At 35.0% G+C, this 27,165-nt stretch overlaps 5 protein-coding genes across 6 annotated transcripts in view; 3 read left to right on the top strand and 2 right to left on the bottom strand.

Moving 5' to 3' along the window:
- Nucleotides 1-8,768: 8,768 nt before the first annotated feature.
- Nucleotides 8,769-11,777, bottom strand: LOC123717837. Its single transcript, XM_045674076.1, has 2 exons — nt 11,202-11,777; nt 8,769-10,198 (listed from the first exon to the last, which is right to left on the bottom strand). The coding sequence occupies exons 1-2, from the start codon at nt 11,332-11,334 to the stop codon at nt 9,324-9,326; spliced, it is 1,008 nt and encodes a 335-aa protein (XP_045530032.1). The 5' UTR covers nt 11,335-11,777; the 3' UTR covers nt 8,769-9,323.
- Nucleotides 8,815-11,200, top strand: LOC123717836 (protein ANTAGONIST OF LIKE HETEROCHROMATIN PROTEIN 1-like). Of its 2 annotated transcripts, XM_045674074.1 has the most exons (3): nt 8,815-9,122; nt 10,276-10,490; nt 10,611-11,200. In XM_045674074.1, the coding sequence occupies exons 1-3, from the start codon at nt 8,815-8,817 to the stop codon at nt 11,159-11,161; spliced, it is 1,074 nt and encodes a 357-aa protein (XP_045530030.1). In that variant the 3' UTR covers nt 11,162-11,200. The 2 variants fall into 2 exon arrangements, with proteins under 2 accessions (XP_045530030.1, XP_045530029.1); XM_045674073.1 differs by having other exon boundaries at nt 10,276-11,200.
- A 306-nt stretch (nt 11,778-12,083) lies between the features above and the next one.
- On the bottom strand, nt 12,084-16,519 carry LOC123717879. Its single transcript, XM_045674127.1, has 5 exons — nt 16,322-16,519; nt 15,245-15,390; nt 14,725-14,836; nt 13,949-14,038; nt 12,084-13,751 (listed from the first exon to the last, which is right to left on the bottom strand). The coding sequence occupies exons 1-5, from the start codon at nt 16,427-16,429 to the stop codon at nt 13,659-13,661; spliced, it is 549 nt and encodes a 182-aa protein (XP_045530083.1). The 5' UTR covers nt 16,430-16,519; the 3' UTR covers nt 12,084-13,658.
- Nucleotides 16,520-16,654: 135 nt separating this feature from the next.
- On the top strand, nt 16,655-18,084 carry LOC123717894 (endoplasmic reticulum-Golgi intermediate compartment protein 2). The gene has a single exon (XM_045674145.1). It carries the CDS (start codon nt 16,751-16,753, stop codon nt 17,903-17,905), a length of 1,155 nt encoding a protein of 384 aa, XP_045530101.1. The 5' UTR covers nt 16,655-16,750; the 3' UTR covers nt 17,906-18,084.
- Nucleotides 18,085-18,969: 885 nt separating this feature from the next.
- Nucleotides 18,970-27,165, top strand: part of LOC123717618 — a 97,858-nt gene continuing 89,662 nt past the window's right edge. The window contains exon 1 of the mRNA XM_045673699.1: nt 18,970-19,316. The gene's annotated coding sequence lies outside the window, so the exon portion shown is untranslated. The remainder of the gene's footprint in view (nt 19,317-27,165) is intronic.

Raw genomic sequence — 27,165 nt, 5'->3', positions numbered from 1 at the left:
AATCTGTGTGAAGTCAGAAATCAATTATTACTGAACATATTAAATTCATAAATTGGTTTATAGAAGAGGTTTTTTTTTTAATATTATGGAAATAGTTTCAACTTTATGCCAGTTCAAGTAAAGGATTGACAAAGCACACGCGAGAAACAAACAAAGACATCAAAAGATTTATTTTATTTCTTTTATACTACAGCTAACACGAATTATACCAAAATTTTTTACTAAGACTATAGCCAAAGATGCGAACTTGAGAATATGTGAACAAAAGCAATATTAAATACATTAATTGTTTTGTGATGGGAATGAGAGATGTGTAAGGGTTATGAACGCTATGTATACAACGTGTTTTAAACGTTGTACGATTCCTGGGTCAACGGGATGCTTCAAATAATAGAGATTTATTGATTTACCACTCGCGTGTTACGATAGAATATGAGCGAAATAATGACGTGCTAATTGCTATGTACCGAATGAATACAATTTAACAGTCAAAGAGAGTGCCTACGTCTGGCTATGCTCTCGGGGTGTAACTCCCATGATTTAGTTCGATATGAACGAATGTAGAAGAGAGTGCCTGCGTCGGGCTATACTCTCGGGACGTAACTCTGACGATTTGGGAAATCATCACGCTTATAAGTGATCGATATGTACAGCCATGGCACGTACAAACATAGGAAATCATCGTGCTTGTAAATGAGCAAAATGTGCGAGTCTTGGCTCGTACATAGGGATCATCACGCTTATAAACTAAGAAAGCCTGAGTGAGCAAAATGTACAGCCTTGGCTCGTACAAACGTAATCACTTTTTGTTTCTATTTAAAGGATATTAGTATCAATATGCATATTAACGTAAAAGTACAAGGAAAGCGTTAATAATTAAGACACTATTTTTTCGTACAAACAAAAAGCCAAGCTTCTCTATTTCATTTATAAGTAATTGCGTATACATTCGGTTTCCATTCGTATGATTTCTAGACGAACTGATGAATCCGCTCGAAAGAGCGCTTTCAACTGAACAGAACGTTCATGAAAAGCATGAAATTTATTTAGAAATTAGTAATTAAGAAACAGAGATGTAACCTTAATGGACACTGACGACTGACCATGCTCCCGTTTGGTATGCTTATATGCCTTTTGATTACTTAGCATATTAGATAATCAAGAGGTTAGCCACATCTCTTACATGCTAAGGGTATAACAACTCCTCACATAGGCCGAAATTCAGGGATATAACTGAAGTTTCGGAAAGTATTCTCGGATAGGTGCGTAAGAGGAGCAGGGCTTAGGTACATTCATTTCCACGTCATATGGTTTTTGGAGTGAAACACTTTTTCTTAATTTAATATAATTAAGTAACTTATAAACTAGTGCTATAATAGCAAACAATTAAAAATGATAGAAGATAATAATAGAAACTGTGTAATGGGTTTGGAATATTAGGTCCTTACATATAAAATTGGCGTATTTCGTACTGGCCACTATAATCACGAAGTTCTCCTCTTTGGTAAGGAATTCCAAATTCAAATTTGTACAGCTATTTACTCATGTATTTGTGCTTCGATGACCATCATTCATTTGTTTTTTTCTGTTTGCGTCACTCATTTTACAAAATGGAAAACTTAAAGTATCGCATTATTTACGAGTACGAGTTCCGCCGTGGCACTAGTGCTGCGGAAACGACTCGAAGGGTGAATGATGTGTATGGCGGTCATGTTGCAAAAGAAAACACAGTTCGGTTTTGGTTCCAACGTTTTCGTTCTGGAAATTTCGACCTGCAGAACAAGCCCCGTGGACGGCCTGAGACCCAAGTTGATAATGAAGTATTGAAGGCTATTGCGGAAGCGGATCCATCGCAAACCACGTCCGAGTTAGCTGCAGGCTGCGGTGTTAGTGATAAAACTGTTTTAATTCACTTGAAGCAAATTGGGAAGATTAAAAAGCTTGAAAGGTGGGTACCTCACGAATTGACTGCAGCAAACCGGTAAACGCGTGTCGACTACTGCGTTACATTACTGAACCGGCACAATGATGAAAGTATTTTAAACCGAATCATTACCTGTGATGAAAAATGGATTCTTTACGATAATCGGAAGGGCTCAGCGCAATGGTTGGATCCTGGGCAGCCAGCCAAATCCTGCCCCAAGCGAAAATTAACCCCACAAAAGTTAGTACGCATACAGCGTTTGGTGGACTAGTGCCGGTATTGTTCATTGCAGTTTTCTCAAATCTGGCCAGACTATTACGGCTGATGTCTATTGTCAGCAATTGCAAACCATAATGGAGAAGCTAGCGGATAAACAACCTAGGCTGGTTTATCGCTCCACGCCACTGCTACTTCGCTAGACCACACACTGCACAACAGACGGCTACCAAATTAGAAGAGCTTCAATTGGAATGTCTAAGACATCCTCCGTACTCCCCGGACCTTGCTCCAACAGATTAGATTTTTTCGAAATTTGGACAACTTCTTGCATGGGAAAAAATTTATTATATATACTGATGGGGCAGTCCAAATCGCCTTCACAGATTTTATTGATTCCCATCCGACTGGTTTTTTTTAGTAAAGGGATCAATGAACTACCTATGAAATGGCAAAAGTGCATAGAAAACAATGGTTTATACTTTGATTAATGAAGTATATTATATTTAAAAATATTCGACTTTTTGTTCCTCCCATACAAAACGCCAATTTCATATGTAAGGACCTAATATATAATAAAAGTTTCTTTATTAATTAAATTGTCTAGTTCCTACATTTCACTTTCGCTTTAGATTATTTAACTTATAATCTTCGGCTTCTTGTATTCAGAACTGTTGAACTGATTTGTCAACCTGAAATCCAGAATAGGTTTGGTGATTAATATCGTTTTGGTAAGCCGTTATCTTCATAGTTCTGGTGAATACAGTGCAATAGGTATTTTAAGTATACCTGTATCAAATAATGTGGTTTTAGATAGGCCATTTGCACCACAATCTATAGAGATCTTATTTCTATGTGATTGAATAAACACCCATGTGTTATTTACGAGAGGTTTCCATGCATCGAGTGGTCCAATATGAGTTTTCTTTAGGTAATGGTAGTGAACTATGAGGGTTTTTTAACAGTTCTGTTTCACACGTAGGGTTGCCACTGGACGAAAGGATTGCCCGAGTTTCGCACATATAGAGCTCGGAGTTTACAAGAAATAGCAATATATGGATTATTTGGTAGAATAAAGTAAAAGCATTCGGATCGTTCATATTGTGTGGAATTGGTATAGCTAAGGTTTTGTATAATACGTATGTTTCAGCTATTAGGATCTGCAATATGAATACTAATTTATGATTATAATAATAACATGCTACATTAGAAGTAGATATATTTAATTAATATTACAAATCTAAGGGTACATGTGTATCTTCCGGCAAATGTCTGATATTATTTGTTAGTTCTTTGTAAAGTTGAGATGGAGATAAAATATTAGGATGTAATACATTTTGGCTGGCAAATGGCTCCATTAATGTGGTCTTGGACTTGGAATGACATGGTAAGGAGCTTTCTAAGTTGCTAATAATTGAATATAATATATTCTCGAGTTTATTATAAGTTTATCTGTTACATTATCGTATTTAGAAAAGAATCGATAAATATTTGTATTTATGTTTTCTTCATTTAGTTTTCTAGTTGTTTTATGGTTTATTTAAAAGAGTTTAATATACTCGTTGTTACTAAAATATTTTCTTTAATTAATTTGGCAAGGGTTTTTTTTCATCTTTCTGAACGGCCACTACAGCTTGATCATATTTTATTGCATCATCTTCATGGAGAGTTCCAAAAATATGTCGAAATGCGATAGATAGAATTAAATTCACCTTTAATATCTTCAAACCGAAGACAGTGTTATCGCAGGATTGATAATTAGCACGTTTGCATATCTCTTCTAGAGTGGTAAATACGCCATTTAATTTATATAGATAGGTGAGGGCCGATATAGGATATATAAATGTAATTAATTATATCTAGTTGACCCATTTTTATTTTTAATTTACCCAACCCATCGAAAAGCGGTTCAATAAAACCAGAGGATGTGTGCACCTCATCCATGGCGCTAAAATAGAACTATATTCGTGTAAAATATGCATACTATTTAATTAACTTATAACGAATAATATTATATGAATTAAATAAACTTTATTTATATGTTTAAGTCATTGTAAAAAGGAATGTTCTTTGTTTATATTAAAAGATGGGATTGTACTTTGGATTGGATGTTATCTTCTTATGCATTTGCAGGTTAGACATAGTTTAAGAGACGCTCGTTTACTTGATGGAATTATTATATATTATACTATGAATTTTATTTAGGTATTAGCGCCGGTTTCATTTGATCGAAATGGTGTGTTACATGTTTTCTATTTATTAGAAGTATCGCTGTATGCTTTTTATTAACCATTATTATTTTATAAGGACCTTTCTAGATAGGAGACAGAGCTTTTCTTAGTCTTAAGTGATTTTTAATATATACACACCCTCCAGGTTTATAACTCGCAGGAGGTTTGGTTACATATAAGATGTTGATGTTTATTTAAATTTTGTAATAATTTGCAAGGCGATTTCTCTTGAGAATTTCAATTAACGTTGTAGCATTTTTATAACATCCAAATAGGTAGTAGATTCCTCTTCCAATACAGAATTCGATATGTAAGGCTTATGTCCAGATATGAGTTCATAGGGCGTGTATTTTATAGTTGTATAAGTAGTTATATTATATATGAGTATAGCACAATAAACATAAGTGGGCCAATTATCTTGGTTATTATTTATAAACGATTTTAAGTATTCTTTTAATGTTGAGTGGCTTCGTTCTAGCGAACCTTGAGTTTAAGGATGGTATGGAGTAGTCCATAGTTGTTTTATTTTTTTAAATTTATAGGTACTCTTGAAAAGATCAGCTATGGAGTTAGTACCGGAGACCGTGGACCGTGAGAATGGTTTTAGGAATAGTATTGTCTTTTGTTAACATAGCTTTTACACATTAAGGAAACACTTTTTAAACGGATTGAAGCTATGTATTATTATTATAAACTTGTAATTTCTTGCTTTACACGTGCTTTAAAGCGTGCGTGTGCCTCACGGTGACCACGCACGCTTTTAACCACGCGAAACGTCGGTAAAATTAAATTAAAAATTATGTAAATAATTATAATAACACATAGCTTCAATCCGTTGATAAAGTGTTTTCTTAATGGTTTTAAGAATGCCAAAAAGTGAGATGACATGTACTTAGCAATGGCTCGTCTCCTCAGCAGTGGTGGATCTTATTGGATAAGCTATTGAAAATTTTTTAAGATCATCTTGAATGGTTAAGATGATATTAAGTTTTACAGTACCTGATTCAGGAAGAGAACCGACCATGTCCAAAGCTATTCTCCGGAAAGGTGCCGTAGATGTTGTTGTTATTTTCATAGGAGCTTTATTTATTTTCATAAGAGCCTTATTTTATAGTGCGTAAAAAGTAGGTAAGTTATCGGCCTGTCTTTACCCACGGAACCTTGAGATACAATAGCTGATATGGCATAATTAGACGCATCGCAGGTAAGTATAAAAGTATAGTATAGAAGATATAGTAGTATAAAAGATATACAGTAGTTTTACAGGAGGAGAAATGAGCTTGCTCTTTAGAGGTTTGAAAGCTTGTTGTTGTTCAACTTCCATTCGAATTCAGTATCTTTCTTTAATAATTTAGCAGTCTTAGAGAAGTCAGGAATGAATCGTCTATACTAAGACACAAGCCCTAGAAATTATTTAATATCTTTGGCAAATTTAGGAGTTGGGAATTTTTGTACAGCTTAAATTTTTTTTGGATCACGTTTCACACCATCTTCGGTAATAATATGGCCTAGACACCTTACTTCTCTCCTTAGGTATTCACATTTATCGGCCTGTAATTTTATGGTTCGAAGTTATGGTTTCGAATGTAAAGTTGTAAAGAAATCATTGCCTAGAATTCCATCATATTGAAGACATATTTTTTCAACAATATAAAACTCGTAAATAATAGTAAGTTTATCTACCTGAAACTTGAGGTTTGTAGTACCGAGACTACGGATTGGTTCGTCCTTAATATCAACTCCGTTAATGGTAACTATATTATTTTTATTAATTGTTTGAAACTGATATAAGTGACTACCAAGAGATTTATGGGTTAGTATTAACTTTGTATTTTTTTTAGGAGGATCATCTGGAAATATTGAAACAGTGGATACAGTGTTACTATATGATGCAGAGTATATAGCGGATGCAGTGTTTTTACGTGATGCAGAGGATACAGCGGATACAGAGGATTCAGTGGATACAGCGTTAATTTGGTATCGGCGTTGGGATTTAGTTTTTTATTTCCCGGGGGATACTGTTCGGGAAATCAATTTTGTTTAAATTACTTTGGAAGTTATATTCGCCGCTATTATCCTGGTAATTAATGTGTGTCAATATGTTGTGCGCGATTCAGAGAAAATTTTGATTAGAGTTAGGATTACGATTAGAGTTACGGCTGTTATTATATTGTCTCTTACGGCAATTTTCTATACTGTGAACCATGTTTTTGCAATATCTACATGTCATCACAATTTTAGTATTATTTGAGGAAAAGTTTGGTCTCTAAAACCGATTAGGTGTTGAGTTACGACGTGGTATATCATTGTTTTCTATATGTCATATCTAGTATATTTTCCTCAGATTTTGCCAAAGCTATTGCCTCAGAAAGTGTCAATAGATCTTTACGTCTAAATATAGTAAAACGTCGTGGCTGAAGGCCGGTAATAAAAATATTTAATGCAAGATCTTGCATCGCTGCCACGCATCCTACGAGTTCGTCTTTCTTTTTCGTAGGTATTGAAATATTAATTTCAGCTAATAACTTTGATAGGCACGATTCTACCTTGAGGGAATATTGACTGATGGTTTCGTTCATGGTTAAAATCATGTAAGTCTGCTAAAAGATTCGAATAATGTTTTTTATCGCCAAACTGAGCTTTCAAGAGGTCCTCAAGTTGAGACCATTTATTAAATTCTCTAATTGAACACGCTGATTCTACCTTTCCTTCTAGCCTACTTAGAATACATTTTTAAAGGACATCGGTTTGCGGTAGTGTGGCCATAATAATCGCATTTTGGCAATTTGTTTAGAATGGACCTAATTTTTCACGTGACCGTTTCTCGAATGTGATAATGAATTTAAGTAAAATGTTTAAATCAATTTCTGAAGTTTTGCCGGAACTACTATCCTCAGTGTTTAGACTTTTAGCCATATGACTTTAGATAAAATAGGATATAGAAAAGAATGAGTCGCAAATATAAATCTAAAAAGGAATACAGACACCAGACATAACTCTGAGCTCTGATAAATATGGGACTTACAGCGCAACAATGATCACAGTGACCTTGAGCATAGCTCACTAAACATATATTGTAACACTTAACTGCACTCTCTAGAAAAGACCATAAAATTATGTTGATTAATTATAACACAAAATACACTCGGGGTAATATCATGGATCTTCGGAGTCGGATTTTCGTATCCTATCGCTGCCACCATTCAATGTTATACGGATACTTAAAATAATCTTTAAAAAAAATTAAAGAAGAAATTTTAGAAATTAGTAATTAAGAAACAGGTGTGACCTTAATGTACACTCGTATAGTCTTTGGTTAACATAGCTTTTACACACTAACAATTTTTTAACAAAACAGACCGAAAACTAAGCTATGCCAAGGCTAAACTAAGTTAAACCAAAGCTCACTAAACGATCGTGCGTACAACAAAGAACACTAAACAGCACTGGCGAAGGATGTGCAAAGGGTATGCGGGGTAGCGGGAGGGGCTTAGCTAGGCTCGTGTAGCTGCGCATCGGCATACACAACTAACTTAGCTTCGCATATTATAGTTAGCTCACATAGCTTAGTTCGCATAGATTGCGGTCTGCACACAAGTATGGAAAACTGCGTCAGCTAAACTATTTGTATTATTATGAACTTAAAATTATGTAAAGTACGTTTATAATAATACAAATAGCTTTAAACCGGTTAAAAATTGTTTTCTTAATGTACACTGACAATCGACTAACCCTGCTCCCGCTTGGTATGCTTATATGCCTTCCTTTTGATTACTCAGCATGTTAGACAATCAAGAGGTTAGCCACATCTCTTACATGCTCAGGGTATAACAGCGCGTTAAAATGTGTACAGCCTGAATAGAATGTAAAAGCTAAAGCTAAGCTCGGCACACCAACAGCATCACAAAGCATGCAGGCTGCAATGGCGGTGGAGTTGGCGAAAAATTGAGAAGGCCTACGTACAAAGATGGACGTAAATGAATAGCTTGTTATGATAAAAATGGTGCGCGGAAAAAATCTGCCTTGAAAACGCTGTTCTTCGCGTGATACGGGTGGAATTTCGTATTCTCCCTCGACATCCGATGATGAAACTCAGCTGTAGGTATTAATCTGAACCACTCTGAATGCATGATAAATGTAGAAGATGCCGAGTGACCCCTAAGCTCTCTAAGCAACGCCAAGGGATCAAGACCTTAGGGCCGGCGCCCACTGCCGGCACGGCACGGCATGTCATGGCAGAGCATCCCGCGGCATGCAATGGCATCCTGCGGCGTGCAGTGGCATCCCGCGGCGTGCAATGGCATCCCGCGGTGTTCCGCATCCTGCTGAAAGCCCAGCCACTCTGGTTAGTTTTGCTCCGCGCGTATTCGAAGTTGGTTGTGTTTTTGCTCCGCGCGTATTCGAAGTTGGTTGTGTCGCAAAAGAACATTTTGTTGTGTCGTTATGGTTGACTGGGATTTAGTATTAATAGCACTTCTAGCTGAAGATGAAGAGAGACAAATAAGAACTGCTAATTTGACGAACAGACAACTCTGGGTGCATAATTTATGGAGAACAAGATCTACAAATGGTGAATTCAGCAACTTATTTAATGATTTGAGATACGACATCCGAAAATTCTATGATTATTACAGAATGGACTATGAAAAATTTGAAAAGTTAAGTGATTTGCTAAAATCGCATATAAAGAAAATCAAAACTAATTTTCGATCGCCTATACCTGTTACAGAGAGATTGTCTGTATGTCTAAGGTTAGTGCATATTACATATTGCATGCGATGGGGCCACAGACTACTCAACCTACAAGACAACGCTTTGGAAGGCAAAAGTGGGGCCACGCTTAAGCTATTTTTCGGCTTAACCCACGTTTTGTTCCATAGTCTGCGGCCGACATTCTATATTATAACACTGTACAGTACAGTATGATAAAAAGCGAAAGTATTATAAAAAATTTAGTTTTCATAATCCGGCAATTGAATATTGGAGTTATTGTCATATATATCACTATTATTTTGATGTCTGGATATAGGAGTAGGTATGTATTCTATATGAGTAGTACCATAGTTTGGTTCGGAGTTATATTGTTGTTCGGGCTTATTAAATGAAGAAAAATTGTGTAAAGGATTTCTTCTTTCGATAGTTGTATTATGGGTTCTGGCAACAGAAGTTGGTGCGTATTGCTGAGATGAATGAAATTCATTTGAAATATCGAATCCTGAACTTGATGTCGAAGGACGACTTCGCTGCACAACTGAACTTAACTCCACATTTTCCAAATGCTTTATTTCTGCATCAGTAACAATACGTAAAACATCGCGTTTTATTTCAGCTTGTAATTTTGGTGACAAAGTCTTCGCTGTTGCCGCCATTGCTTGAAAAAATATCTCCATAGGATGTTGTTCCTTCTTTTGGTTTTCAATGTATTTTTTTAATATTTCTGCTGTTGTTTCTGTATACTGTGTTTGCGATGACATGTATGATCGCTGACGAACATGTCTAGCTGGTCTAGAATCTGATGCATGGGATGAACACGACATTTGAGATACAGGCGATTGTGCTTCAGGAAAATTAACAGTTGATGCTATATTGGGAGGTTGTGTATTTTCGATATTCTGCGTATCTTCGGAAAGCTGTGTATCGTCGGAAGAAGAGTCTAAATTTGAGAGCTGAGGTCTATCTTGAAAAAACTTTTGCAGAAATTCAAGTTCCTTTTCAAATTTAATTGGTCGCCTCTTTTTGGCAGCGTCACCGCTTTTGGACACCCTGTTTTTTAAGGCTTTTCTATAATTGTTACGAAGGCAGCTCCATGCCTTCTGACATTCTTCATCTGTAACAAGAATGAAGTATTTTAAATAACACACGCTTTTAAGTCGTCTACTAATGTTTTTTTTTGTTTTGTTACAGGTATCTAATAACAGGAGCTTCTTTTAAGTCTTTAGCTTTTAGCTATCGTATGGGATTCACTACTGTGCGTAAAATAGTCCACGAAACCTGTCAAGCAATATTTACTGTATTAAGATCTACTGCATTGCCGAAACCCACGAGCCAACAATGGCAGTCAATTGCAACCGACTTTGATAAATTTTGGAATTTTCCTAACTGCATTGGGGCCATAGATGGTAAGCATTTCAAGATTAGAGCTCCTAATAACAGTGGAAGTATGTATATCAACTACAAGAAGTTCTTTAGCATCGTTTTATTAGCTGTCGTGGATGCAAAATACAAATTTGTGATTGTAGATGTCGGAGCATATGGTCGAAATAGCGATGGCGGTATACTTCAAAGCTCCAAATTTGGTTCGAAACTACGTAATGGTTTTTTAAGCATACCACCGGAAAAAGCTTTACCACATTCAACTCAAAAATTACCCCACGTATTTGTTGCTGATGAAGCCTTTCCACTAACAAAAAATATTATGAGACCATACCCCTCACATCTTTTAAATGATGAAAAAAAAAGGATATTCAATTATCGCTTAAGTCGAGCACGGCGTATTGTAGAAAATGCTTTTGGAATGTTACAAGAAAGATTTGAACTATTTCAAAAAGGTATAAAAGTTCAACCAAAGTACGTTAACAACATTATACTAGCAAGCACGTGTTTGCATAACTTTATCATTGATGATCATTCTATGGAGGCACTTGGCTCTAATACTAATAATGCAATCGATAGAACCAATGATACAGTTTTCAATAATCTGGAAGGGATGGTTGTAAGAGATTGTTTCACGGAATATTTTTCTAATGTTGGTAACGTGTACTGGCAAAATGAAATTGTTAATAGATGTTAGTTTCTATTTCTGACAAAAAATAAATAAAAAAATAACTTACGTGTTGTATTCATTTCTTCTGCAATTTTCTGCCATGCGTTCCTTTTCATATGTTGATCCATGTAGAAACGAGAGGAGACATCGTATATACACTCATGCGAACGAACCAGATTAATCAATTTCTCTTCATCCATTTTCCCGTATTTTACGTGAAGTAATTTACTGTATCGCGTACGCACGTGCTAATTACTTGCCACGCTCAGTCAGTGTGAGAGAAAAAATCGCGCGCGCCAGTGCGTTTTCTCCCTCCCTTGCCCCCGCGCACCGACCGGAATGCGCCCCATCGAAATGCTGCACAAGTTTCAACCTTATTTCAACTAGCTAGCAATCATAATTCCTCGATCCAAAAATGACCCATATGTCTCACGGGATGCAATGGCGTGCCGCGGAATCCCGTGGAATGAAAAGGCAAGTCACGTCATACCGCCGCATCCTGCGGCGTGTCGCGTCATGCCGCGGCATCCTGCGGCACGTCGCGGCATCGTGGTATCAAAATAAGGTAACGTAAATTCTAAACTTATTGAGATAAGATTCAAAATAATTTAATTAGTATTGAAATCCTTTGCCATGACATGCCGTGCCGTGCCGGCAGTGGGCGCCGGCCCTTACAGAGTGTTTTGGTCGTCCACAATTTGAACCACTCTTCGCTGAACACGGTCGTCGAGTTGATTAGGGGTGGATTTTAATATTCTGCCTCAACATCCAATGATGACACTCAGCTTATTTGGGTATACTTATGTATAAAGTCGAAAACTAAATTTGTATGAAAATTAGTTAATACAAACTGTCATTTTCATACAAATTTAGTCATCGACTTTCTACATACACTACTTTCAAGACATCTGGACTAAGTTGACCCCTGTTGATAGATGGTAACAGGGAATAAATGACCACAGGAATAAATTTTTATTATATATGAATTTGACAATCTTAATGACAAAGGAATTACAAATTTATTTATACAAATTGCTATATTAAAATACATTATATACAATATTTCTTATCTAGCATAGCTGAGGATTATAAATCAAAGATTCACCTAATACTCTTACTTGGCAGAGTTCAATTAAGAAATAGACTAGGTTTTTAAAATTGTCTTAAATCAGAATTTTAACATATTACTATTTGAAAGTAATATTAATTATACATAAACCCGGTAAACAAACATCAGTTATATAGGGGCATCATTATAAATTTTTAGATTATTATAATTATTTTAAACCTGTTCACTGCCTTTATTAATCGACTGATTCGATAGTTAATCACTGCCCTGTTACCTGTTTACCGGTTTACCCATTACTGTATTTGCATCTTTGATTTTTATTATTTGACCAAAATTTATGTCCATACATTTTACCATTTATTAAATTTATTTTTATGCCCCTTTATTTAGATTAATATTATCTGAATGAAAACAAAATAATACACAAATGAAGAGAAAAGTTTTTGATATAAACTGGCAACATTATAACATTCATTATATCGATTATACAGGGTGTAAAACTCTTAAACGTTGATACTCTGTAATTTCCAAGTGATATAGTTTTGCTACCAGGCAATTTCAAGAGAGAACCCTAAAGAAGTTGAGAAATTTGGGAATAGAACTGATTTACTGTATAAGGTTAACGTATTTAAATTAAAATTAATTAAAAATTTAAATTAATTTTTGTTTAAAATCTTATTTTTTTTTATTGTTAGTTAATTTTACTTTTAAGAAATCTAGATTAATTTAAATTTTTAAAAATCTAAATTTAATTAAGATCTTTAAAAATCATAAATTAATCAAGATTTTAAAAAAATCAAATAACTATTTTGAAAGTAGGTATAATTTCTGTTTGTTTAATTTCAGTCTTATGTTATAGAGAATGTTACAAAGTAAAAGTGCAAATGTATTAAGATTAAAACGGATATAAACGTTTTACACTACATAACAAATCCTCCAAATAAGTACCACCTTTGCGCCGATAGATGGCGCTATAACAATTCAATAGACTATCGTATTTGTCAACAAATATTAAGTTAAATAAATTCAAATTTATATCCGTTAGAAGAAAGTTTTCTCAACTATGAGTAACGCCCTGTATAATACTTTTAACAAAGATTACGACCATTGAAGCTTTAAGCTCTTAATTGTGTACATAACATACTATAAGCATTAATTAGCTATTACGTTCGGAATAAACTGCATACTTAAATATAAAAAAAGTTCCAATATCAAAATTGGTACAGTAGTTTTTGAATTCATTACAGAAATATAAATCTAAATTGGTAAATTTTAAAATTAATTTGGATTGAATCTTTGTAACAAAAAAAAAAATCATTTTTTTAATTAAAAAAAAATGGTTTCTTTTAAATTTAAGATTAATTCGTTATTTGAAGCTTATAGTACGTTCATAAATCATCAGACATCAGTCTATACGTCAGGGGCGTCGTCAGACATCGAAGCCCCATTCCTGCGCTATGGCACTCTGAAGGGCACCACCAAATCTTCGTGATGCTCCACCCTGAGTTCGGAGATGGCCGCCGCGGCTTTCTTCACTGCATTCGTTATCTGTAATTAAAAGTTTGAAGATAAAATATTTTATTTTCTAATAAATACTGTATATTTTTTCCTAATAGACAAGTGATCAGCCTTCAGTGCCATCAGACCTACCATGTTTTTCTTTACCGTAGGACCAAGTATTAAAATACACTTGTGAAACACATAATAGAAAAATTTGTCACTATGTTCTAAGCTACAGAACTTACCAGCTCTTTATCTGCACAATCTGGTGGCGGACCATTGAGAATCACTTTGGAAAGGGTCGGTGGAACGTCAGCTAATAATTTTACAGGTATCTGAAAGTAATTTAATATTAAAATACTGGAACACTGAAACAATACTTAGTCTTAGCAGATTTTTTTAGTTCAATTTAAAAGACAAGGAAATGATTAGTCTTCTGTGTCAGGTAAATTTTGGAGTCCAAGGTATTTGAGATTCCCAAATGTTATCTGAGCGAGTAATTTTATTTATAGGATAGTGGGGCAAACTAGCCTGCATGACGCCTATGGGATGTTTAAGACCAGATAAAGAAAACCCAAAAGTTAAAAAAAATTCTTTATACCCCAAATTTCAGACCCTAAATTCCCACACCTAAAGACTTTAAATTAAAATATCTCATAAAAATATTAGTCATACGATCGAGCTGTGTTGACCTTAACCTTAACTTCAACTTTCATCACTAGGTAGGTACAATCTCTACTGTGCACGACTGTCTAACAGTGCATTTGACACTAGCTCTTACATTGAAAAAATGGTGAGGAATTAGACCTTAGACCCAAAAAGTTGATATGTTTCAGCCACAGAATGCCTATATTCAGCCACAGAATATCTTAGGGCCCGACTTCAAAAGGCTATAGTACTAGTAAAAAGCTTCAACAAGTTTTTACTTTAAGACAAATTTTTGGATAACTTTTCTACCATTTAATCATACTTGATGGAGAAGTTAGACATACATACACAAAGAAAGTCAATGCGGCCTTACCGGTGGAGGTAGTGCTGCAGAAGCTGCTCTGGCCGTGTAGGCTCTCACTCGTTCACTATACGCATTAGCTTCTAGCGAGTATGGGCCTAGAGCCCCCACATCTATTACATTACTGAAATAGAATTAAGTGTCTTATTATTAAATATCATTAAATAAGGATACATTGATAAGATTAAAAAAATCTGTTTTCTATAATTTTTGTTCTTTGTCAAAATAATTGCAAAAACTTTACACATTTTGCATTTGTAATAGTTAACTTATAGTTAAATAATACACACTTACACTTGTACTTTAGTGTAAATTTAAACCATTCTGGAATCCATTTGAACACAAAATATTTCATCAACATTGGTCCAGCTGTTTAAGAGTGTGATTACAAACACATATATACAAGGAGATTTCTACAATCACAATTATAAAGAATCAGATATCAAATGTAATATAAGATTTGAATTTATGAGATGGAATTGTATTTTTATTATAATTTCATTTAATATTTAATCATTAGATTGATACTCACGTAGCAGTCTCATGTAGTATCCTATTTAGAGCACTCTGCTCATCTGGTTTTCGAGGAGGTGTAGAAGCACACATGGTAGGAGATGGTGTTTCCTGCTGCTGCTCGGGGACCTCAAGAAGATGCGTCCTTTCGTTAGGGACATTATCCTGTAATGTTATTTATCAAATTATAATCATATTCAATGTGAAGAACAACTGATTTCCACATGGACTAATGCATAAAAATCACAACAAGACGTCTGCTTTTTGCCATGTATAGATGTTAATTTGTTACAGTAGTTATAAATATATCCTCAAGAATAAATATTATAAATTGTTAAATTAAATGTAAAATATAATAAAATAAATAAACCACAAGAACAATATGAGTATATCTACCTTCTAATAAAACATAATTCTGTAAAGGGAAATAAATTATTCAATACACTGTTATTGATAATACTGTAAAATAATAGCTGTATTCATTCATGTGACTCATTACATGTTTATAATAAAACAGTTTATTAAATACCAGATTGCAGCAAAATATCTAGGTCTATCAATTTAATTATATAGTGATAATACCTACTTTATAAGAATAGCTAGGTTACCTACTTATTAAGCAGATTAACAACATAATTAAAATACCTTTCAGGTTTTATTGAAGGTATCTCATAAAATAGAGTATTTAAATTAATGGAGGTAACATTCTTATTGGCAAGATTTCCTGTCAAATAAATCACTAGCCTGCCTACAATTGCTTTATTTCAGTAAAGTAAATAATGGCTAGCAACATAAAAGAAATCTAAAATTATTTTTAAAAACTTCTACAATATATCATTCATTAAATATGACGAGAAACAGAAATTAAAATATGCTACAATATCTATTTCCAGGTTCAATAATAGTGTAAAAAGATAAAAAGGCAATAAACTGGGAAGTTATGATAACAGTAGATGTTTTACACTGTTGTTTTTGTAATCGTAATTATTATTATAATTGAATATAATGAATAATTTGTGCGTCATATCGTCAGGTGTGGTTGATGTTATTATAGTTTTATATTTATAATTCACAAATACCTTGAGGTGAAATTTACCTGAGGATCTGAATCATTGTGGCATATACTATAGCAGCACCCCATGACTGCGGTTTTCAGGAAGTCGAAGCATGTATGCAACGCACAGTTTTCATCGTCTGACTGCATAAATGTTTTGTTAGTTTGAGGATATAAATAGAAAATTGAAATTAGCGTAAATTAAATTTCACAGCAAGAATCATCAATCAGATTCAATTTCAATTTTCACCATTTGACATTAACAATTGACATGACAATGGACTATAACTATTGACACTCGACGACGTGGATGTCATTTGTCTGTCTGCAACTAGTTTTTAATTACATATAATATTGTTTGACAATTGTCTTCCAATCACAAACTGTTGAAACATTTTGTTTTTCTTGTGCTTTCTAATTTGAAATTTCTTGTTATCACTCATCACAGAACCTGGGTATTAATAAAGAATAATGATAAGATATCGAGGAAAGAAAAACGTTATAGATAAAGTTAAAGAGTTTGATGCATTTACTAAAGTTCCCGAAGAATACGTGGATAGTACACCGGTGGGCGGGACGTTCTCTATTATAACGCTTTTTATTATTGTGTGCCTTATATACAGTGAAGTGACATACTTTCTAGATAGCAATTTAGTATTTAAATTCATGCCAGACACGGACATGGATGAAAAGTTACGCATAAATATCGATATAACAGTCGCTATGCCATGCTCTAACTTAGGTGCTGATATCTTAGACTCTACTTCACAAAGCGTGTTTGGATTTGGTGAATTACAAGAAGAAGATACATGGTTTGAATTAACACAGGAGCAACAAGATTCTTTTGATGCTGTGAAGTATTTAAACTCATACTTAAGAGAAGAATATCATTCTCTTTGGCAGTTATTATGGAAGAAAGGTCATGGTTCTGTCAGGGCAACGATCCCGCCGCGGAAAAATAAACCAAATAGAAGACCAGACGCATGCAGGCTCCATGGAGTACTAACATTAAATAAAGTTGCTGGCAATTTTCATATAACAGCTGGCAAAAGCCTTCATTTACCTCGAGGTCATATCCATCTTAATATGCTATTTGATGATACACCACAAAACTTTAGCCATAGAATCCACAGGCTCAGTTTTGGGAGTCCTGCAAATGGTATGATATATCCTCTAGAAGGTGATGAAAAAATAACAACAGATGAGAGCATGTTATACCAATATTTTATTGAGGTCGTTCCTACTGATGTAGATACAACATTTGAATCAATAAAAACATTCCAATATTCTGTTAAAGAGTTGGAGCGACCCATAAGTCATACGCATGGATCGCATGGAGTGCCGGGAATTTTTTTAAAATATGATATGGGAGCAATTAAAATTAAAGTATACCAAGAAAGAGAAAACTTACTGCAATTTATGTTAAGACTATTTTCTATTATTGGTGGCATTTATGTAATATTTCGTTTTTTGAATACCATAGTTTTAACATTACGGACAGCATTCCTTAATAAAATAGCACCTGATGTTTTAGATAGGTTAAGTGAAAAACCTACTAAAGTTCATCCTTTATTAGTTTCAACAAATTTATTGGTACCCGACGGACCAGATTTGATAAGACAATAATAATAAGTGTTACTAGTAAGCTTAAAATGAATTTGTGTATATAGATCTGGTGATGTATTATTTTGACATTTATTTATTTTTATAATTAATGTAATACAAAGCTATATATTGTTAAATTTGGATACAATTCTTATAGTTCGGTATTTCGTATCAACTTGTCATATTATTGCAATGAAATGTACAGTAATTTTATATTTTTTAATATTTAATTAATTAAATAATACAATTGAAAATATATTCTCTACAATTTTATACCTTGTTTTTTTTTTAACTAAACCAGAATGAATGAATTCCGATATCCGTCTTTGGAGTTAAAACTTATTTTATTACCAAATTGTTTTAAAGTTTTTATTGTGAAGGAAAAGGGGGCAGATTGTTAGTATCGTAAACGGTGTATATTTCCTACCTACTCTATTTACTTAAAATACTATAAGGTGGTACTCTTCACGCATTTCTCTCAACGCTCGACTGCCATGCCGAAATGAGACAAAAGTGAGTTGCGTCTCGACTCGCCTCACGAGTCATAGCGGGCAGTTGGCGTGGGTTGCCAACATTGTGAATTGTTGCATAGATTTTGGTACTTATAGGATTTTTAGTATCTTTACGAACTGTATTAAAACAAAGAAAGTGATATAAATAGTCATACTAACAGCAATTTTTTTTTAATAATAATATATTTTCATTTCATTACCTTAAACTACTTTTATTACTATTTGAAAATAAAAACATCAAATATGCATCCCCCAACCTTTCCATACTTGTTGCAAATACAAGCAGTTATGATGTAGTGAAAAGGTTCACTTGTTTAATGAATTACCATAATATTTATATCAGCGACCAAAATTGTCTTTAGTGTTTTTTAGGCTGTGATGCACAACGATACTTGGTATGATTTGTGGGTACAAAAATAACATATTTTTAGAAATGTTTATTAAAAATATCATAATTTTATGTACATATTATGTAAAGGTTAAATTAAAAAATACATTAAAATTAATATCAATTTAAAAATTCAAGTTGGCCACACTGTGCTCGGCGCTCACCAATCGCCATTCGCGCGGCGACGTTGCCCCTTGGTGGAGTGTCGATGGTTTTAATTGATTCCGACATCAAAAGTTTGGAACTTTTCTTCCGTGGCCTAGAGTTGTAAAAACTTCTTTATAACCTCAAATTGAAGTGCGGTGCTGTGTGAGTCACTAGTTCAGTGTGTGTGAAGTGTATTATATTTTTTGCAACGTAATTTACCGTTCCATTGTACGTTACTGTTTTGTTGAACGCGTAATAAGTTCGAGTAACGAGAGAGGGCCGTATATGGTGGATACTTGCGTGCATCGGCGAAAGTAGACCTTAAGGTTCAAAAGGACACGGCTGGCAACAACTCGAAACAACGCGTTTCGCGTTCAGTTGCGAGGTGAGTGGCTTTACCTACTTATTTACTTTTCGAATAACAGTTAATATAAATTTATCGTGATTTCGTTTGAAATCAAAGAACTTTTAAATTTAGAATTACACTGACAAGCACAAGTTTCCATAACAACAACAATACATAGACAAGGTCGGTAACTAAATTAAAGTTTTGTTACGTATCAGTTACTATTTATAATATATATAAATAAGAATTTGTTGTTAAAATCCTGGAAATGTTTACATTTATAGCAGCCTATGTGACCGTACAATATTATCGTTTAGCAATACTATGAAAATAACATAAAACAATATTTGTATTTTTATAAGAACAATAACTCGATCCCTTTCAATTTCAATGGCACATAAGTGTTTCATCTTTAAGCTTATAAGATTTATTAGGGTTCTCCTACATATTATGGTTATTTCTATCAGCTGAACTGTGTTGCCATTCATGTCGACTGTGGGTCAGTGCCCTATACCTGTTGCTTTGCGGTTCCCAGTCAAGCCGGTTCTCACGACGTCTAACACAAAAATGTGTCGGGCTTTTTATTATAGATCGGGGTGAAGATATTGTTTAAACCATACACGTAGCAGTTATGTATTTGTCTTCCGTGGATAATTTACGTCCGTACATTTCGACTATAAAATATTGTTTGATTGATTTGGATATGTGCAGTGTCTTTAGTACGCTCACATTGCCGGTCTTTTAAGAATTGGTGCGCTTCGGCTGTATTGGACCCATGACGGGACTTTAGTTCAGACTGTCGTTTCCAATAATAGGTCTAACGTGTTTGTTTACGTAGTACTCGTAGAAGCTTGTAATTGTGTGAGTCGGAAAAAATTCTACCTGACTTGCTATTCTCAGAGGGGTTGGAACAAACAATAGTAGAATAATATAGATTTGGTATTTTTGAAAATCTTGTTCAACGCTGTGGGTGTATGTGTAGCATATGTTACACGAATTAAATTCATATATGTAAATACATATTATATTGTATGTCTAATACATGTTAACTAATCATAAGTGTATGCGGTGTTTGTTTGTGTGGTCAGAATATAAATCGAATATAATTTAGCCGGCCAAGTGTTTTGTTTTAAAAAAAGTTTGTCAGAAGACTCATGCCATATGATCTGGAATGAAATGCAGTTATCTAAATATGCAGAAAACCTTGCCTTTTCTCCAAATACAAATCACGATTAATATACGAATGTTAACGTAAAAAAACCGCTTTCATTATAATAACGTGTCGTCGTGTGTGATTGACTTTTTTTAAAGAAAAGGTTTTAGCTGATATAAGCATTGGCACAGACTATGATAGTCATTGCTAATGACAGAGAAAGTTCTAACGTAGAAACAGGTCTATCAAAACTTTTAACCATTACATCGCCTTTACCGAGGTGTTCCAGGGGTTGCGGGTTGGTACGCTCTTAAAGTCTGCTGGTTCCATAACACGCGATGTGATGCGGCAGAAAGTGCCTTAGAAAGCGCACTTAGGTCGAGGTTATAAGGAATTTCGCACTCTGCCTCATGATGACATTTAGCTAAATGGAATTCTCAACGTTATGGTAGAAATATTATCCTAGTGGTTCTTCATGAAGAAGGGAACTTAAATTTCTGACTATCTTCCCCTAGGCCAAACAGTTCCTCGTATGTGATGCTGGACCGCTCTCTGACGTACTGTAAAGTCACGTGGGATGTTTTAATTAATTTCTATGGGGTTAAAGAGCATACGCCACCACATTATGGTACAACATTGCCGCGTTATTTATTTATTTACAGCCCATGCATGGCCAAATTATAACTAAAAATAACATAAAAATAAAATACAATTAAGCTATTTACAAAATTGACAGTAAACCAGTAAATCTTTTCCAAGTATATTTTTAAATCACAGTATCTTAACCCCCATACGCTTCACAAAGAGGTCGCTCTCCAGTGATGAGTCGAGAAACCCATTAAGCAGCGAGAGTAACAGAGAAAAAGGAGCTTGTTGACGCTGGACATTGCGAGCCGTGACTGATCTCTCCCAGAAAGTATGCTCTTTCCGTCTCCATTTTAATTACGCTTAAACCAAATTTGATTATAGCTTAACCTCTACGAAGTTCTAATGAATTGTACCCTAAAACCCCCATCAAGAACTTGGTAGTGATGAAAATATATAGAAAAATATTTGGAGCTGTTTTGCGGTTGAGCCGTGATTCGACAAATTAACATTATTTTATAGTCTGTGGTTTTAAAAAAGTACATTAAAAGAAAAATTTAATTTTAATTGTTTTCTGCAGTTATATTTACATTAATCTAAAATTATAACGCAATTTCGACCGCTCGTTCACAGTTAGTTAATTACGCAATTATCTACCGTTATATATAACGATGTTATTGTTCTGATAACCGAAAGATAAGATATTTATTTTATATACACAAACTAAAACTTCAGGAAACATCAGGAACCTTGGTGCCTCAGGAGTTTCACCACGTCACGAATTCTTTATGACATATGTAGTACATATGTCATCAGTGCGTTCAGTTAATATAAAAAAAAAACGAAACGAAAACATTACAACAAACAGAAAAAATGTATGTGTATGTATGTACTTATGTACACGCGTTGGAAGTTATACTTCTTTGGCGTAACAAGAAAAAATATTTTAATTTTATTATATATAAAAAGGTATTTAATACATTAAAAGTTTTATTATAACGCATTATCTAGTTAAATAAAATTAAAGAAATTGATTTTTTTTTAATGTTGGCTTTGTTACCTTCACGGTGTCGGTTTTTTGTGACGGCGTGCGCGCGCATCGTAATAATTTACTCTCATCATTTTCCCTACACCTCCAAAAGATGTAGAACTTTACTAGAAGTTTTTATAATTTATACAAATTATTACATCTAAACATGGAGCTAAGGAATCACATCCCAGGTGTGCCATAAACACCTTGCGTTATTCAGGTGTTATTTTGAGATTCAAGGATAAAAAATTAACAATGCGTGGAAATAGGTCTTTATATGAGAGACACAAAAAGTTGATCTTTTAATAAAAATATAAAATATTCAATTAATCAAAGTATGTACCAATGCTATGAACGTTTGCTTTTATCGGTCCATTGATCCCTTTAACCATTTGGACGGGAATGAATAAAATCTTTGAAGGTGGTTTCGACCCATCAGAGTTGGTTTTTTTCGAATAAAAGGTAATCCGTTGGAGCCTTGGCCTTGGCTTAGACATTCCAATTGAGTAAAGAATTGAATCTGGAATTCCTAACCAAACAGGTTTTTTTTTGTTTATTGTACCTTGGTCACCAGTTTCTTCTTGCTCCACTTTTCGGTTTCTCCCGATTTACACTACGCATCTTCTAACGCAATTACCATGGTTGAAGTTGTTCGGATTAATCGAGACGGAATACGAAATCCACCCGAATCACCTCGACGTCCGTCGTTCCACAACTGAGCGTTTCTTAAGGCTGTTCTGCCGCGCACCAGCTCTATGTGGAACCAGTTCACTGAAGTATTTCCGAACCGCTTCGACTTAGGGTCCTTGAATCGGCTACGGCAGCGGCGGTACCACTTAACACCAGGTGAGCCTCTTAAAAAATATTAGGTATATTTATTTTTATTGTACAGTAAATACTAACTCTGAAGGCGGTTGTATGTGTCCTTGGAACAGTTTTCGGTTTAACTTGTTTACAGTTTCGTTCACTCACACCTGTTGAATTGAATGAAAATTGGAATTTGTGTTACGAACGATCCTCAACTCGCATTTATTGTTACCATTATTTTTCCAGAATTGTAATTAAAATTTACAGTTGGAAATCTACAGTCGTCCATACAATGTCCAGAGGCGATGAGAACTTGGTGAAACTGATCGTTGTTGGTAACACAGAAGGCGGTTGCTGTTGCACGTGGCTGTTCACCAACCAGGATCGATCAAGTGAAAGACTCAAAGTCCTCAAAACTGTACACTGTTATAAGACAGGCGCTGGACGGAAGCCGGTGGAAACAGATTGTCCCGTTCCAAATCATTCCTTGCTGACCACGGCGCTCAGACATGAGCTACCGACTGAAGAGAGAGACAGTATTTTAGGTATTGCTCTTTGATGATGGAAGTCTAGTTTGTGAATGTATTTATTCAGGTATATTCCAGGATTCATCCAAACCTCTTCAGGTCTTTATTGTTGGAGATAAAAAAACTCCTTTCCCTCTCCTTTTCTTAACTGCAGGTGATCAGCCAGAATGCCAGAGGGCTCGCAAGTGCGTTGCCGGCCCTTTGGTACGCTCGTGAAGGACATGGTTAAGTCGAACACTCGTGATAACCCGTGGAAGTTGTAATAGCAATAAACACTCCGCCTCTATTTTTAATCGCCAGATTTTTAGCTTGTTATGTGACAGCATATATACAAAAGCTTTATATACTGTTAGTACATAATGCACTGCCTCTTGAAAGCACTAGACTACAAGTATCCCGTATCCCGTCTATTTTGTGTCAATAAGCTTTTAAGCAGCTGTTTGTTCTTAACGAGATTCTTGACATAACATTTTCTTTATTGCATAAATAAACATCACAGAGACACCCTTACACAACTTAAGGTTTTTATAAAGGATATTTTGAGTAAAATTTAACGCTTCGTATTTCGTAACGATCCGTAAAATCTATATCTTTAACATATCTATACGACCAACCAGGATTCAGAAGATAAACCACTCCTTATATGGAATTTGTATTCGTTTTTACAACAAACACCCCAGCAAAATTAAAGAATTATCACTAAATAAATTCAAAAGTCTCATTAATATAACGATTATATAAATGATCCTAATCCTAGGGATTGATTTTATCCAGTGTATGATTCAAAACTTAGCGATTAAAAAGTGTGGCGGAAAGTTCTTGCTAGTTCATCTTGCTCGCTCTACGCCCTCGACTTGCGAACAAGTAGTATATATGTAAATTTATAAACAATTTGAGATCTCTTTGTTGATGTTCATATATGTACTTAGTTAACTATATGAATAAAATTGTTGAGTTTGTACTACCGCTGGATATTGTCAGCAACATTTTTTCCATCTTCCATTACTCTTTATGAAGTTACTGTATACTTGCTGATGCTTGGCAGACCAATACGATTTCATTTCCTGGGGATTTGTGAGACATGAAATAAATAATGTATAGGTCTAGTGTAGATTTATTATTATGTATCTAGTTTAATAATTCTTGGGTCACTGTTAGCACTAAAACTCCTGTTACAGTACTAAGCAACCATGCTCTTCAGATCTGATGAATTACTTAATAAAGTGGTTCGTCTCCAAAACATCTGCATCCGTTACATATTTGGTCTAAATACGATCACCGATATCTGCGTTCCATCAGCTACGTGATGCTCACGTTCTCCATCTGATATATTTCATCCTCTTTAAAACTTTGATCTAAAGAACAATTGGAGTTCATAGCTACGCTCTTCCGATAATTATACTTGAAATCCCCCTGTTCACAAATACTTTGGCCCTGAGGCCATGTAATTCACATCATGTCCCTAAGTAATCCTATGTGTTTTGCGTTCATCTTATGGTTTTATTTTTCGTTACAATCTGAAAGAGATCGCTCGAAAGCAATAAGCAACTTATTATTGTTTAATTACTTTATAATAAATAATAGAAATCTATTTAATTTTTTTTATTAATCTCTTGTTCCGTGGGGTTCAAGTGCACAGGTGATAATTAAAGATTTAAGATAGCGCCCGGTAGATAGTACCGGTGACTCCAGAGCTGGTCCTCAATCAAGGAATAAGTGTCGCAATACAGCGAGGAAATGCTGCCAGCGTTAAAGGTACACCGCCACAGGGAGGAAACTTTTAAAATTTGTTGTAATTGTCAATTATTTATATTATTACTATGTAAATTAATTAATAAAAAAATATGGGTGACACTGGTAGCTGGATTGTGTAGATGTTCTTCCTTGTCAAGTTCTGTAAACACGTTGGTAACAATGAAACACGTCAGATATCGGAATGTGTGATCGCTTACCGTGTATGGCGATATTTTTCCTCATTACAATCTACCTTTGTTTAACCGCGGCGAGGTAAACATCGCTTTTTAGGCCAAACAAATGTTTTCTATACATAATTTAGTGTTTCATAATAAACTATGAATTCATGTATTGTTCCTGTTTTACTAAATTTACTGTGTACTAAATTTTCGCAGGCTAGATTATAAAGGAAGAGTAGAGACTCTTGGGGACTCTTTTTCCGTGGGGTTCCAGTGCACAGATGCTAATCAAAGATTTAAGCAGGCGACTGGTAGATAGTACCAGTGATTTCAGAGCTGGTGCCTTCCTCGCTTAACGAATGGCGCAATACAGCGAGGAACTGCTCCCATTAAAGGTATAGGTAGGTAAGTATATTTGGGTTGTAATGTTAGGTCCTCACATATGAAATTGGCGTTTTGTATGGGAGGAATAAAAAGTCGAATATTTTTAAATATAATATATTTAATTAATCAAAGTATGAACCATTGTTTTCTATGCACTTTTGCCATCTCATAGGTAGTTCATTGATCCCTTTACTAAAAAACCAGTCGGACGGGAATCAATAAAATCTGTGAAGGCGATTTGGACTGCCCCATCAGAGTTAATATTTTTCCCTTGCAAGAAACTGTCCAAATTTCGAAAAAAATGGTAATCTGTTGGAGCAGGTCCGGGGAGTACGGAGGATGTCTTAGACATTCCAATTGAAGCTCTTCTAAATTGGTGCATTGGTGCGTCTGTTGTGCAGTGTGTGGTCTAGCGTTGTCGTGAAGTAGCAGTGGCGTGGAGCGATTGACCAGCCTAAGTTGTTTAGCCGCTAGCTTCTCCATCGTGGTTTGCAATTGCTGACAATAGACATCAGCCGTAATAGTCTGGCCAGATTTGAGAAAACATCAATCATCAATACCAGCACTAGTCCACCAAACGCTTACAAGTAACTTTTTTGGGGTTAATTTTCGCTTGGGGCAGGATTTGGCTGGCTGGTCAGGATCCAACCATAGCGCTTCCGACTATCGTAAAGAATCCATTTTTCATCACAGGTAATGATTCGGTTTCAAATACCTTCATTATTGTGCCGGTTCAGTAATGTAACGCAGCAGTCGACGCGCATTTGCCGGTTTGCTTCAGTCAATTCGTGAGGTACCTACCTTTCAAGCTATTTAATCTTCCCAATTTGCTTCAAGTGAATTAAAACAGATTTATCACTAACACCGCAGCCTGCAGCTAACTCGGACGTGGTTTGCGATGGATCCGCTTCCACAATAGCCTTCAATACTTCATTATCAACTTGGGTCTCAGGCCGTCCACGGGGCTTGTTCTGCAGGTCGAAATTTCCAGAACGAAACGTTGAAACCAAAAACGAACTGTGTTTTCTTTTGCAACATGACCGCCATACACATCATTCACCCTTCGAGTCGTTTCCGCAGCACTAGTGCCACGGCGGAACTCGTACTCGTAAATAATGCGATACTTTAAGTTTTCCATTTTGTAAAATGAGTGACGCCAACAGAAAAAAACAAGAAAAAATAACAAATGAATGACGGTCATCAAAGCACAAATACATAAACGTAAATAGCTGTACAAATTTGAATTTGAAATTCCTTACCAAAAAGGAGGTATTTGAGGTCAAAGTGGCCAGTACGACAAAACGCCAATTTCATATGTAAGGACCTAATAGATCAATTACGATAAGGATTACCAGGCATCTCTGTCATGGACAAACTGTGTCCAGCTCCAACCGTTTTGATGTAGGCATCCGCCCATCTCGATGTTCCTCTGTATCCCCATAGGGCCTGACTGATTCGACCATGGTCCATCGCTCGTCTGTCAGACTTG

Source organism: Pieris brassicae, chromosome 13 (genome assembly GCF_905147105.1).
Source record: "Pieris brassicae chromosome 13, ilPieBrab1.1, whole genome shotgun sequence".
NCBI lineage: Eukaryota > Metazoa > Arthropoda > Insecta > Lepidoptera > Pieridae > Pieris > Pieris brassicae.
This window is presented reverse-complemented; position numbering and strand designations above follow the sequence as displayed.

Excerpts from the sequence above, each read along its gene's own strand:
- LOC123717894 (XM_045674145.1), top strand. The coding sequence starts at position 16,751 with ATGATAAGATATCGAGGAAAGAAAAACGTTATAGATAAAGTTAAAGAG.
- LOC123717879 (XM_045674127.1), bottom strand. The coding sequence starts at position 16,429 with ATGCAGTCAGACGATGAAAACTGTGCGTTGCATACATGCTTCGACTTC. Across the intron at positions 14,039-14,724 it reads CTGCAGCACTACCTCCACCG|ATACCTGTAAAATTATTAGC; the intron begins GTAAGGCCGCAT and ends AATTACTTTCAG. Across the intron at positions 13,752-13,948 it reads ATTGTGCAGATAAAGAGCTG|ATAACGAATGCAGTGAAGAA; the intron begins GTAAGTTCTGTA and ends TTTTAATTACAG.
- LOC123717836 (XM_045674073.1), top strand. The coding sequence starts at position 8,815 with ATGGTTGACTGGGATTTAGTATTAATAGCACTTCTAGCTGAAGATGAA. Across the intron at positions 9,123-10,275 it reads AGATTGTCTGTATGTCTAAG|GTATCTAATAACAGGAGCTT; the intron begins GTTAGTGCATAT and ends GTTTTGTTACAG.
- LOC123717837 (XM_045674076.1), bottom strand. The coding sequence starts at position 11,334 with ATGGATGAAGAGAAATTGATTAATCTGGTTCGTTCGCATGAGTGTATA. Across the intron at positions 10,199-11,201 it reads AGAAGAAATGAATACAACAC|ATGAAGAATGTCAGAAGGCA; the intron begins GTAAGTTATTTT and ends TTCTTGTTACAG.